This window comes from Dendrobium catenatum, unplaced genomic scaffold (genome assembly GCF_001605985.2).
Source record: "Dendrobium catenatum unplaced genomic scaffold, ASM160598v2 fragScaff_scaffold_1099, whole genome shotgun sequence".
Classification (NCBI taxonomy): Eukaryota; Viridiplantae; Streptophyta; class Magnoliopsida; order Asparagales; family Orchidaceae; genus Dendrobium; species Dendrobium catenatum.
The window spans coordinates 269,145-281,370 of NW_021319561.1; the positions used below are offsets into that span (position 1 = coordinate 269,145).

Below are 12,226 nucleotides of genomic sequence, written 5' to 3' on the forward strand. Positions count from 1 at the left end.
TCTATGTGAATCGACGCCCTGTCGAAATCACATATCAGGACTGCGTTGAACTCTTACATCTATCCACCACCGGGGATAAGCTGCACGTAATCGTTTCATATCCTAATTTTGACTGATCCACGGCAAGCCATTTCCTTCGCCAGACCAATGCACCTTTTCATGTTGGAGAGACTAGCTCTTTAGTCAAAGATGCTAGGACAATTCAGCATGTCCTTCGAACCTCCATTATTCCAAAAGCTGGGGATCGAATCCATATCACTCCTCTACTTTCTCTGACTACTTTTTACATCATGGCACATAGAGAATTTAATACTGCTGACTTAATTTTTTGGTATATTGATCATTTAACCACAATTCGCGATCCAGGTCATAAGAGGAAACCCAATCTGGCTTTAGTACACCTCATAGCCTATGTCCTTGAAACCAAATATCAACTTCAATATTCTGCTTCTCCCAACCTCCCAACTCTCTTCTACTCAAACAGTTCCTTCAATACCCTTCACAGTACTCATCTCCACCCAGGGGATGAGGAACCTCGGGGGGCTGAAGAGGAGGAGGCTCCCACTCCCGCTTCTGTTCCTGATCCTACTCTTTGACAGCACTCACAGTTTGACCAGTTAGTGGAGAGGTTTGATCGATGGGAGACCCGCTTCGATGCTTACATTGTTGCATAGGAGCAGCAACATTCTGAGGACATTGCCTGCTACGAGCAGCACTGTATAGAGGACTTAGCCCGTTTTGACAGCTACATTACTCACCACCAGCAGCAGCATGACTAGGACATCGCTTGGTTCAATGCTCAGTTTACTACGCTAGCTGGCTACTTTCAGCAGCCACCTCCACTACCTCCATCTGATGATCATGATCCCTCGTTTTTCTAGTTTTTTGTTTTCTGTTTTTTGTAGTTTCTTTTAGTTTCTGTTGTGTTTTTTCCTTTTTTTTGTGTCTAGGACCCTCTTTTTGTGATGACAAAAGGGGGAGTAGGATGTGGTAGGAAAAGTTGATGCTTGTAACTTTGAAATTTTAATGAACTGCTGTTTTTTCTGAGATTTTCCTACTTATGTTTGCCATCATCAAAAGGGGGAGATTGTTACAAATCTATTTTTGGATTATGATTTTGATGATAGCAAACAAATCTTGCCTTTTTCTCTATTGACTTTTCAGGACCCAAAGATCGGACGAAAATCAGAATCAGCTCAAGATGAGGTAGATTAGGGTTGAGTCAGTCTGTAATTTTATTTTTTCCCTCTTGAGTCAATTGTAATCTTTGGTGTGACTAATGCTAAGTAACTTTACACACACACACTTGAGAGACTTAGAATTTCTGTTTTTACTCACATCGGCTAGGATGATATTTGGATCGTCATGGACGATCGAGTTTAAAACAGAGATTCTATTCAGGATTCTTAATTAAGGCAGCCGTCATTAACTGATCGTCCTGGACGATACTTGTATCGACCAGGATGATAAGCTCAAAACAGAAAGAAATAGCCGCCTTATTCGTTTTAGGTATATTGTATTTTTGGAAATCAGCCAGGACGATATTGTATCGGCCTTGACGATAATACACAATTATGACTAAATTGAACCAGTAATCAAGGAAGTAATTAAGGATGATTGATACGATCATATCATCCTGGACGATCGCAGGATCGGCCATGACGATCCATTCAAAAACCTTAGTTACTTCTGGACGATAAATATTGGCCAGCACAAATTTATGGCGATGTGCTGGACGATCTCGATCGGACAGCTTAAATTCAGAGCGATGCTCTTGACGATTTTTCTCTGATTTGAACTGATCGGTCTGGACGATCGTGAGATCGGCCTGGACGATCAAGCCAATTTTCAATCGTCCAGTTTGCATTCAGGGCGATGCTCTGGCCAATCTCATGAAATTTGTACTGAACGTCCAGGACGATTTCCATATCGTCATAGACGATATAGTCGGCAACTTGCAATTAATGAGCTCCATTGAAGCTCTTCTATTTAAGAGATCTTGTTCAATGTTTTGAACATCTTTTGCTGCTGCCTTGACCTGAGAAGATCTTGAGGAGAGAAAGAGAGAGAGAGAGAGAGAGAGAGAGAGAGAGAGAGAGGATTTTGTGAGGGGGAGCTTGTGAGGGTATTCACAAGGGTTGCGTCAAGGATCACTCTACTTCTTCTTCGTCTAGAGTTTCTCGTCCGTGGAAGGGTCGGTAGAGGTAAGGATTCAGCAACTAATAGTGGTTCTCTACCAGCTTCAGGAGGAAGCAAAAGGAGATAGGTTCTCTGCATTGTTGGGGTGGAAAAAAGAGGTTCTTTGTAAAGGCTTCTCCGCCTAGCTATGGGGGCTAAAGGAGAGTCACGATTGTAGTGCATTACTCGGAGGGCACCTCCGGAAGTGGACATAGGTCGAGTTGACCGAACCACTATAAATTTTTGTGTTCTTGTTTCCTGCTTTCGCACTTTAATTTCCGCACTTATTTTTCTTGTGGTGTGATTTTGGTTTATGTGATTTTACTTCTTTGTGAAAATAATTTTTTAAAATACCAAAACCCCCCCCCCCCCCCCCCCGCCTCTTGGTTAGCTTGGGCCAGTTCTATAGGGCTTAACATCCCTAACGAACTTTCACCAAGGTCCTTAACAAATTACCTATACTCCTATTAACCACTTTAGTTTGGCCATCAGTTTGAGGATGAAAGGCTATGGAGAAATGTAACTTAGTGCTCATTTTAATCCATAGAGTTTTCCAAAATTAACTTGTGAACTTGGCATCACTATAAGATACAATGGTCTTAGGTGATCCATGTAATCTGATGATCTTATTGAAGTATAACTTGGCAATATAAGAAGCATCAGACATCTTGGAAAAGGGTATAAAATGGGTCATTTTGAAAAAACGATCAACTACAACACATATGGCATCATTCCTACGGAATATTTTGGGTAATCCTAGGACGAAGTCCATGCTAACATCTTGCTATGGACAACTGGGAACAGGTAAAGGAATGTATAGACCAGTGTTTTGTTTGCGTTGCTTAGCTAGTTGGCAAGTGTGGCACCTACTGACCATTTCACCAATGCCCCTCTTCAGACTGGGCCAGAAGAAGCGGTGCTCTACGGCTTCTATAGTCTTATCATGACTGAAGTGCACAGCGACACCTCTAGGGTGGAGTTCCCAAACAAGGAATTCCTGAAGTGAAGTACTAGGGATACAAAGCTTTTGAGCTTTAAAAAGGTATCCATCTTCAAGGAGAAAATCATGTACAAGGTGTGTGCTGCTTCTGAACAAAAGAGAATAAGTCTCCATAAAATCAGGGCATTCCAAATAGCTTTCTTTGATTTGTTCCAACCCTATGACTTTGATTTTCATCTCGATTGACATCATCATACGACGACTGAGAGCATCGGCAGCTTTATTCTCAACTCCCACCTTGTGCCTAATGGTATAAGTGTATTCTTGTAAAAATCTACCCAACGCACATTTAACTTCTTTTGGGAGTTGATGTAACACCGAGCCTCGTGATCCGAGAAGATAACAAACTCTTGCGAAAGCAAGTAGTATCGCCAAAAATGAAAGGATTTGATCACAACATAGAATTCTTTATCATACATGGAATAGTGTTACCGGATGTCCTTTAGCTTCTCGTTAAAATAAGAAACAGAGTGACCTTCCTAGGACAGGACTCCTCAAATTCCGACCCCCGAAGCATCGCAGGTAACTTCGAAAACTTTGGAGAAGTCAGGAAGCCTCATCACTGGGGCTTCCAATATTCTTTTCTTAATTTCTTCAAAGGCTTTGGTGGCAGCCGGGGTCCAATGGAAATCACCTTTCTTGAGACAATCAATGATAGAAGATACAACAGTGCTAAAGTTTAGAATGAATCTACTATAAAAGGTGGCTAAACCGTGGAAGCTGCGAAATTCCCAAATGTTCTGAGAAACAGGTCATTCTATAATGCTTTCACCTTCTCAGGGTCTACAAAGACCCCTTGAGCTAAAACAATAAAGCCTAGAAAGATAACACATTCAAGAAGGAAGGTGCACTTCTTAGGATTTGCATAAAGTTGCTCGTTCCTTAAGACTTCACAAACCTCCCTTAAGTGGTTTAAGTGATGACTCACAGAATGACTATAGATAAGGATGTCATCAAAGTAGACAATGACAAACTTGCCCATGAAAGGGCGTTACACTTGGGTCATGATCCTCATGAAAGTACTCGGGGTATTACTCAACCCGAATGGCATGACTATCCACTCATATAGAACATTATTGGTCTTAAAGGTAATTTTCCACTCATTACCTGGTCGAATCCGGATCTGGTAGTACCCACTCTTAAGGTCAATTTTGGAAAATATAGTGGCTCCCATCATCATATCAAGCATATCTTCTAACATCGGAATAAGAAAATGGTATTTGACGGTGATCTTATTGATAGCACGACCATCAACACACATTCAATAGGAACCATCATTCTTCGGTGTAAGAAGGGCTAGGACGACACAAGGGCTAAGACTTTCCTTGATAAAGCCTTATTGCAGTTGCTTATCCACTTGCTTCTTAAGCTTAACATGTTCCCTGGTGTTCATGTGATAGTGGGGCAGATTGGGTGGGGAGGCTCCAGGGACAAGATCTATAGCATGTAATGTCTCTAAGTGGAGGTAATTGATCAGGAAGATCATCAGGGAAAATATCAATAAAGTTACTTAGTATGGGTTGGACCTTTTGAGGGATAGGCTTATCAGATTCAATGGGAGTCTCATGACCGACTAAGGCATATAGCGATGCACCTTGGGCTAATTCAGAATCCAAAACCTTGGCAATCACAAGGTTCTGCCCCTTTTTAGTTTTGACAGGATTAGGTTTAGGATCATCCTTAAACTGGGCAACGATGAAAAAAGTTTAATCTTTTTGCCTGCATGTTAAAACATGAAGGTGTTTGAACACCCATAGATGTGGACATCATTATCAAATATCCAAGAATGGCCTATTTATCCAACATCCATAATCAACACATCACACAAAAAATTCTCCTTATAATCAGCAGAGAAGATAGATACGAGACTTCGTTCCTTCACCTCCAAGGTAGTGGAGTTGACCCAAGCTATCTTATATGGGTTGTGGTGAGGAATATAAGACAGACTGAGTTTAGACACCATGCTGAAGGAGACAACATTGATGCAACTGCCACTATGACTTTACAGTTCTTATCCTTTATTTTGGTGTAGGTGTGAAAGATTACAGTCCTACACCAGACATCAGTGAAAGTAGGTTGTGATAGTGTGCATCTCACCACGAAGATGGGAGAGGTGTTTATTTTCTGTATACAGTTGATGACAACAGTGTTGTCATCCTCCTCAAAGAATTCACCATCGTCTTCCACTTAATGAAACTGGTCGGCCTCAGGTTCAGATTTTTCCTCAGTGATCTCCTGAATAATAGTGACTTTATAGGGGCTAGAACACTGAGAAGAGATATGCCCATACCCCTAGAAACAAAAGTATTTGGTCCCTGGGTGGAACCTAGGGGTATCTGGGGTAGGAAACTTGATTCTAAAGTTGGGATGAGGTGTGGAATGGCTAGAAGGTGGTCGGGTTGGGGTAGGCCGAGCACTGGGTTAAGGAGTGGAACTACGGGAAGGTCAGTAGGAAGGTCTTAAGTCTTGGTGTAGACTCGCGTGTTGGGGACGGGTTTCCTCAAGGTCTAACACTTGGATGTAGGCATTTCTAGGGTAGTAACATTCCGAGCAAACAGTCCATTGCGTAGATCCTCACGCAACCTAGTACGAAACATGGACAGTATTTGGGCGGGGGTAGTAGAGGTATCCCCCTTGTAGTGAATTAGGTTATCATTGAAAGCTGCAATGTAGTCCATTACGGGCATACTACCTTGGGTGAGCCTATTCTATTTATCAAGTAGCCTAGGGAAGTACGAGAGAGGTAAGTACTTCTTCTTGACCTCGCGCTTCATCGAAGACCAATCAGTGATGGGATACTCATTTCAGGATTCTCTAAAGCTCTCTAGATTTGACCAAAATTGACTAGCCATACCAGTGAGTTTTCATTTTAACGAATCAAACTTTTCTATCCTCGGAGATGTTGTACCATTTAAAGAAATTATACATACCCTTAATACAATCTAAAAAGAGCTAGGGATCGAGGGTACCATCAAAGGTTGGAGCAACAACCTTGATATTTTTCACCAGTGGAATATCTGGGTCAAGGTTATGGTCTTGTCCATATTAGGGGGGTCAATAAGGGGCACGAGGTGGTCCCTCATCTAGAAAAGTATCATCCCCGTAAATGGAAGGAGGTCTAGATGGAGCGTAAGGGATAAGGTAGTGCCTACCATGATCTAGGGTATCGAATCATTCAATTGTATTTCTACAGAGTTCAGCTTTGTGAGGTTGGTTCTCTTTAAGTTATTGTCAAATGGTGTTCATTTGACCTACCAACTGAGCTAGAGTCCTGTGAAGTTATTCCCGGTCCATCCTAATGTCAGGAGTGACTCAAAACTATGCAAAAGTGAAAGAAATTAATATGTAAACCAGTAAATGAAAAAAAAAAGTGCGGGATGCAATTTAGATGCTAAACATGTAAGAAAATTTTTCCTAATAGGCACCTAAATAGAACCATGCTCTGATACCAAATGATGGAGGACTGAAATGCCTAAGCGATGTTAGAAAAGAACCTTGCACAATTTAATTTAGATAGCTTTATTAACTAAAATACTTGTAATTATTAAACGATGAAATAATACAAGAGAGAGATGATACTAGCTTAGTCCAAGTCACACAACTAGAAGTTAGGATCACAAAATAATCAATGATTCAAAACATAACATACATAGATAACAATGAGATTATTCTCTATGAATAGTTCTTCAATCACTTTCTAGATTACTAGGCTCAGCAGAGATACTTAACACGACCTTAATTAATCAATTAAAACCACAGGTTGTGGTAGGAGTCAGATAGGAAAAGATTTAGGGGAAAGATTCACCTTGCTTAGGATTTGGAGACAATTTGCTATTGGACGGAAGACAGTTGCTCGTCAATAGCTTCAGCGAGGGTCAAGACGACCCTTTCCACGTAGGCTTCTGCAATTTGGTAAAATTCAAGGTTAAGGTCGAACAATGGTGAGTTGAGAATGTCGATGTGGCCTTAGTCATTGTAAATAAATTTGTGATCAAGTTCCTGAGCCGCCATGCATGGGTGGAGAGGTTTGAAAGGTGGGGGAGGGGAAGTGGTGTGATCACTTCTCTCTTCCTTCCTTAGGTGAAGCTTCAAGTCGAGAATAGAGGTGGCAAGGAGAAGGTGGGTGGTTGGCCAAGACTAGGGGAAGAAGCTTCTTCCAAAAATCTGAAATAGAATTTCAGATTTGAGTGAGAAGGGAATAGGGTTTGAAATTTGAATTCCAAGTAAGGGAAAAAAGGGAAAATTACTCCTTAATGAGAAACTAAATTGATGTCCCTAAAAGGAGAGGAGTTAATGTGAGAGGGAGAGGGTAGACCGGTCGGCTTTGTGGGGGTGGTGTTGGTTCGGTCGAGGAGAGGAAGTGGGAGGGGATGCCGGCGGTTGATGAATGGAAGGAGGGGTAAGCTGGCGGTTTAAAGGGGAGAAGAGAAACGAGGGAGGAGAAGGCGAAGATCGACCACGAATCCAGACGCTTCCTGCGATTGGTGGGTATTATGATGCCCTCACCTAGGGACTTCAATCTTCAAGAGCTCACAAACTCTCCCAAAAACACACAAGAATAGAAATTTTGATGTAATATTATTCATTATCCTCCAAGAAGATGGAGGTGGCCTTTAAATAGCCTCATTATAATGAAAGAAAACAAAAGACCAACTTGCCCTTAGGGCTTACAGATGACTATCCTTCAAATTAGGGTATAAATGGAAAATGCAATAATAACTTATAACATAAAATAAACTAATTCAAATAATTCTAAAACAATGAAGATAAAAAAATAAAGCGGTGCAATCGTGGTCATACATCGATGGTCACGCCTCTGGTAGACCCTCCATGGTCGAATTTTCTCGTCATTTTTGGTTTTCCCTTGTTAAATTGACTTTGACCAGCACCTTCATCCACGAAACCATTGATATGCTCCTCATGCAACTTCAAGTTTTCCTATTTTCTCAATTAGCATCTTTGTGGTTCACTCACTGCCTATCGGATCTGTCATTTTCATCATTAAATATGGCATTGCTATCACCAAGTCTCATTTTACTAGACACCTTGTTGTGTGCTCCACACATACTTGATGTCAGTTCCTACTTTAGGAATTCATGCTAGAATTTTGCATTTCTCGTTGCTTATTCGGTCACACTATTATCTTCAAATTACAAACTCAAGTTAGCATATACCACTTTGAGTTTGTGCTAGAATATTATCATATCAATAATATCACATGTATTAAATATTTATATATAGAAGGAATCTGATGTAGTTATTATTGTAATATATCCTTATTATTAATGCTATTATGTTTTCTTATATTTTTAATTATTATTCTATTCTCTTGCCCATAAATAAACATGCTTCGACTAGATCAATTATCAATTTAGTAATGATGTAGCCTTCTTATGTTTTCCAACCAAAAATCCTTATATGAGGACAATCCAAAAATATATATTGGTGTTATCATTCCATAAATTATAATCACCATTCCAAAAGGATGTCTATACCAAGAATACTTCCATTCATCTGAAGTTGCCTATTTATTTAATTAAATCATCAAGCAAACTCACAAACTCAGATCAAATGAAAAAAAAAAAAAAAACCCACTATAATGATCCAGTCCAACGCATTGTCACATTGTTAAAGTTGCATGGTGAAAGTTAAAGCAACATGATCAACAACATAGACACAAAGTGAGCACAAAAAATTGTTTCACCATTTGAAGATACTTCGACAAAAAGCAGTACCAGTAAGCTTACTGGGTTAGGTGAACAGAAAAGCTCAGTACTTACGTAAAAAATTTAGATGCAAAAAATAATAATTAAAACCTTAAATTCATATGAAGAACAGTGCAGAAGGCGATAAGAAATAGCTTTTAATCTTTATTTCACAGAAGAAAATGTAGAAGTTTTATTCTTCTACTTTTTTCTGATTCATTTTCACCATACAAATATTTTGTCAATGAAAAATATTATTAATAAGAAGCTTCACACCTAAAGCTGATTTTGGCCACTATTGCACTCCCATATAAAAGTTAACCAGCTCAACAGATTCACTAATAAGATAATAAATGGGCACTGCAAACCAAGGCCAGCCAAGCCCCAATGCTTTATTTTAGCTAGTAGCTTAGCCTAACACTATTCAACAGAAAAGAAAAATTACCTCAGAATGTTTTAATGAGTTGTTTCTCAAAATTAGCTTCAAATTTTTTAAATTTATGTTAACAATAATGTCTCATATAATATTAAATCTAAGAACTTTAAAATTTATTATAAAGTAAAATCTGTAATAATATCTGTACTTTTTTTTTCAAATGAATAGCCATTTACAATTTATCAGTAAATGTTTTCACTGTATTAGTAAAATTTTTCAACATATAAATACTCAGTACGATCAAATTAATGAATTTACCAACATTATTTCTCTGTGACAGAAGTATTTTCCTTCTCTTTTCAATTTTCATCAAGATAAAAAAACTACTTTACGACTTTGTTCATGAGGTGCATAAGCAAGATGCTGTCGGCAGTTCTTTAATGCAGAAAATAAAATCAAAGCAACATGTGGAAGATGATGCAGAGCTCCCACAGTGTTAAGAAGACTTTAAAAAGCTCACTTTTTATAGGAAAAAGTGAACAAGACAGGCCTAGTTTGCTTGCTACTTAGGCGATAGGCATTTCCTGCCATGAAACAGGACGAAATAATGGAGATCATTAAACCACTAGGAGAACTCAAAACACATAATTTAATGTCTCCGGACATGGATCAAATGCATGATGCTAACACTTTTTGTATTAGAAGATTCTCACGTATTTTTCATAGAAGAATTTGTCTTGTAAGTTATAACACGCTTCTGACTTTATAACATTGTAACGAGGCTTCGTTTCTGTGTAAATATTATTTAATTTCTTATAAATGTTTTTTTTTAATATTAGAAATTATCTTTATTTATTTATTAGATTTAAATAATAATTTGACTTTTAGTAGGACACTATATAGAAAAAATATTATGTAGCCGACCCCATCTGATGGGACAAGGATTTGATATTGTTGTTGTATAAATATTTTTTTTATTATTTTATTTTTTATTTCTTGAATGGATATTATTACACTCTTCGTCAAGAATGTAAAATAATATTTTAAATTTTAAATTAAAAAATTTAATGTATTTTTATAATAATTAAAAGATCATTACTTTTTTACATTCAAACGTACTTTATATTTGGGGGGTTTATGTGAAAATGAGTTTAAATAAGTGAAATTTTATATGTAAGACAGATTAAAATATTATATAAGTAAATATAAATTTTGATGCAAAACATATAAATACATAGCAATTCGGTAGTTTGTATATAAATTTTCATTTATTATGGAGAAAATTATTAAAACAGTTAAAATTCTACCAAATTACATTATTAAAAAAAGAAAGAAAATTGTCTAACCAGAAAATGATCGAGCTCCTTATCATCGCAGGTGAGGATCTGACCGCCGTGCTGTGCTCCAAGCGCAGAGTACTTAGCCACAACTTGCTGCAACTGCGCGAGCTGAGCGTCGATCCTCGGCAACTGATCTACCGGCGTGGCAATCCTCAGGCACGCCACGTGTGCCGACAACAGCTGCTCGCACAGCGGATGCCCTAATATCTCCGCCTTGTGTCTCGCGTTCTGCCACGTGCCCTCCACCGCCTGCTGGCCTCTCCCGCCGCCGGCCACAGTTTCTCCGTCGATGGCCACTGGATCAGGCATCACCGCCGCGATCATGGAATCGCTCGATACCGGAACCTCCTCCTCTCCGTTGAACAGCCGGTGTGGGACCCACTGGCCAGCTGCAACAGGGGAAGTAGAGGAATCGGAGGCGGTTTGGAGGTGGAGGAAGCTTCCATCCCCGAATTGCTGGGATTGCTGTCGGAGAATTGCGCCGTTGAGCCACGTGGGGCCGCCGGCGATGGTTCGTGGCGTCTTGCCCGCAACGTTTGAAGTGGTTCGGCCGATGAGTTCGGAGGCGATTGAGGGGATGGCGGCTGGGTTTTCAGCTAACCGATTTTCGGAGTACTGTGGAATGGTTAGCTCCTGTGCATGATGGCGGTGGTACGCCATCGTTCACCGTCTCACGTAATTCGGAACGCGAAAGAGACGACTTCTTTCCATTATATGCGAGCTTTTACTCTCTTCGACAATTAAAGTAGCTGGGAGACTCAACCGGGAACAAAACCGCTCTCGAAAATGTACCATGAAAAAGTAGTGTCATTTTTGCTGTGAGTCGGTTGTTTATTTATTAAGATCAAGCTAAATTTAGTGACTTGCGCTTCACTTGCCCCAGTATTTTATTTTTTTATCAAGAAATTTATATTAAGAACCTAATTTCAACAATAACTTTAAAAAATTCACTTTTTTTTAACAGCAGCTTTAAAAGCTATAAGAAAGCCGTCCCAAACGAAATCTTAGGGCTAATTTTTAGTTATATATTTATTATTTGTCTGTGATGATTGTAACTTTCTGTTAAAGTAATTGTAAAGATGTTATGAAGAAAGTAACTTTTTAAAAGTCTTCTTAGCACAAAAATTTCCTGAAAGCCATGAAAAAATAAGTGACCAAATGATAACTAGAATTACGTAAAGAAAAATAAAGCAGTAATAAATTTATTCTCAAACTTCATTTGTGACAGCTTTGTTTGTGCTTCTTAAATCAGCTTTCCAGTATAAAAATTAAAAAATTTTATCGATAAAGCTATTTTAAGAAGCAGTAAGAAAGTCGTCCATGCTTCATTTGGGACGGCTTTCATATCAGAAAGTTGTTTTTAGAAGTAGTAAGAAAGCCGTCATAAACGAAACCTGCTCATTATTTTTAAAATATATTAGATGGAAAAAACTTGATATGAGAATTTAAAATAGGTGATTAAATAAATAACTATTTATGATTAAATCAATATTTTATGTTGATGTTACAAAATCTTTATGTTTAACATTTTTTGAGAGAAAGAGAGAATTTTTTAAATATGCTACGCATGCAATTCTTATTTATTGACAAATAAAACATTTAAAATTTGATATTTATTTAAATAACA

General features: G+C 38.6%; 2 protein-coding genes across 2 annotated transcripts in view; both read right to left on the reverse strand.

Moving 5' to 3' along the window:
- The window catches only part of LOC110108677 (ethylene-responsive transcription factor ERF110-like), an 18,549-nt gene extending 12,693 nt beyond the window's left edge, over positions 1 to 5,856 (reverse strand). The window contains exon 1 of the mRNA XM_020839427.2: positions 5,735 to 5,856. Coding sequence (XP_020695086.2) covers positions 5,735 to 5,856 — 122 coding nt within the window. The remainder of the gene's footprint in view (positions 1 to 5,734) is intronic.
- A 4,383-nt stretch (positions 5,857 to 10,239) lies between these two features.
- Positions 10,240 to 11,427, reverse strand: LOC110108682 (homeobox protein knotted-1-like 3). The gene has a single exon (XM_028698518.1). The coding sequence runs from the start codon at positions 11,257 to 11,259 to the stop codon at positions 10,579 to 10,581; it is 681 nt and encodes a 226-aa protein (XP_028554351.1). The 5' UTR covers positions 11,260 to 11,427; the 3' UTR covers positions 10,240 to 10,578.
- Between the last annotated feature and the right edge of the window lie 799 nt (positions 11,428 to 12,226).

Bases quoted from the DNA above. Each gene is read 5' to 3' on its own strand.
- LOC110108682 (XM_028698518.1), bottom strand. From the start codon at position 11,259: ATGGCGTACCACCGCCATCATGCACAGGAGCTAACCATTCCACAGTAC.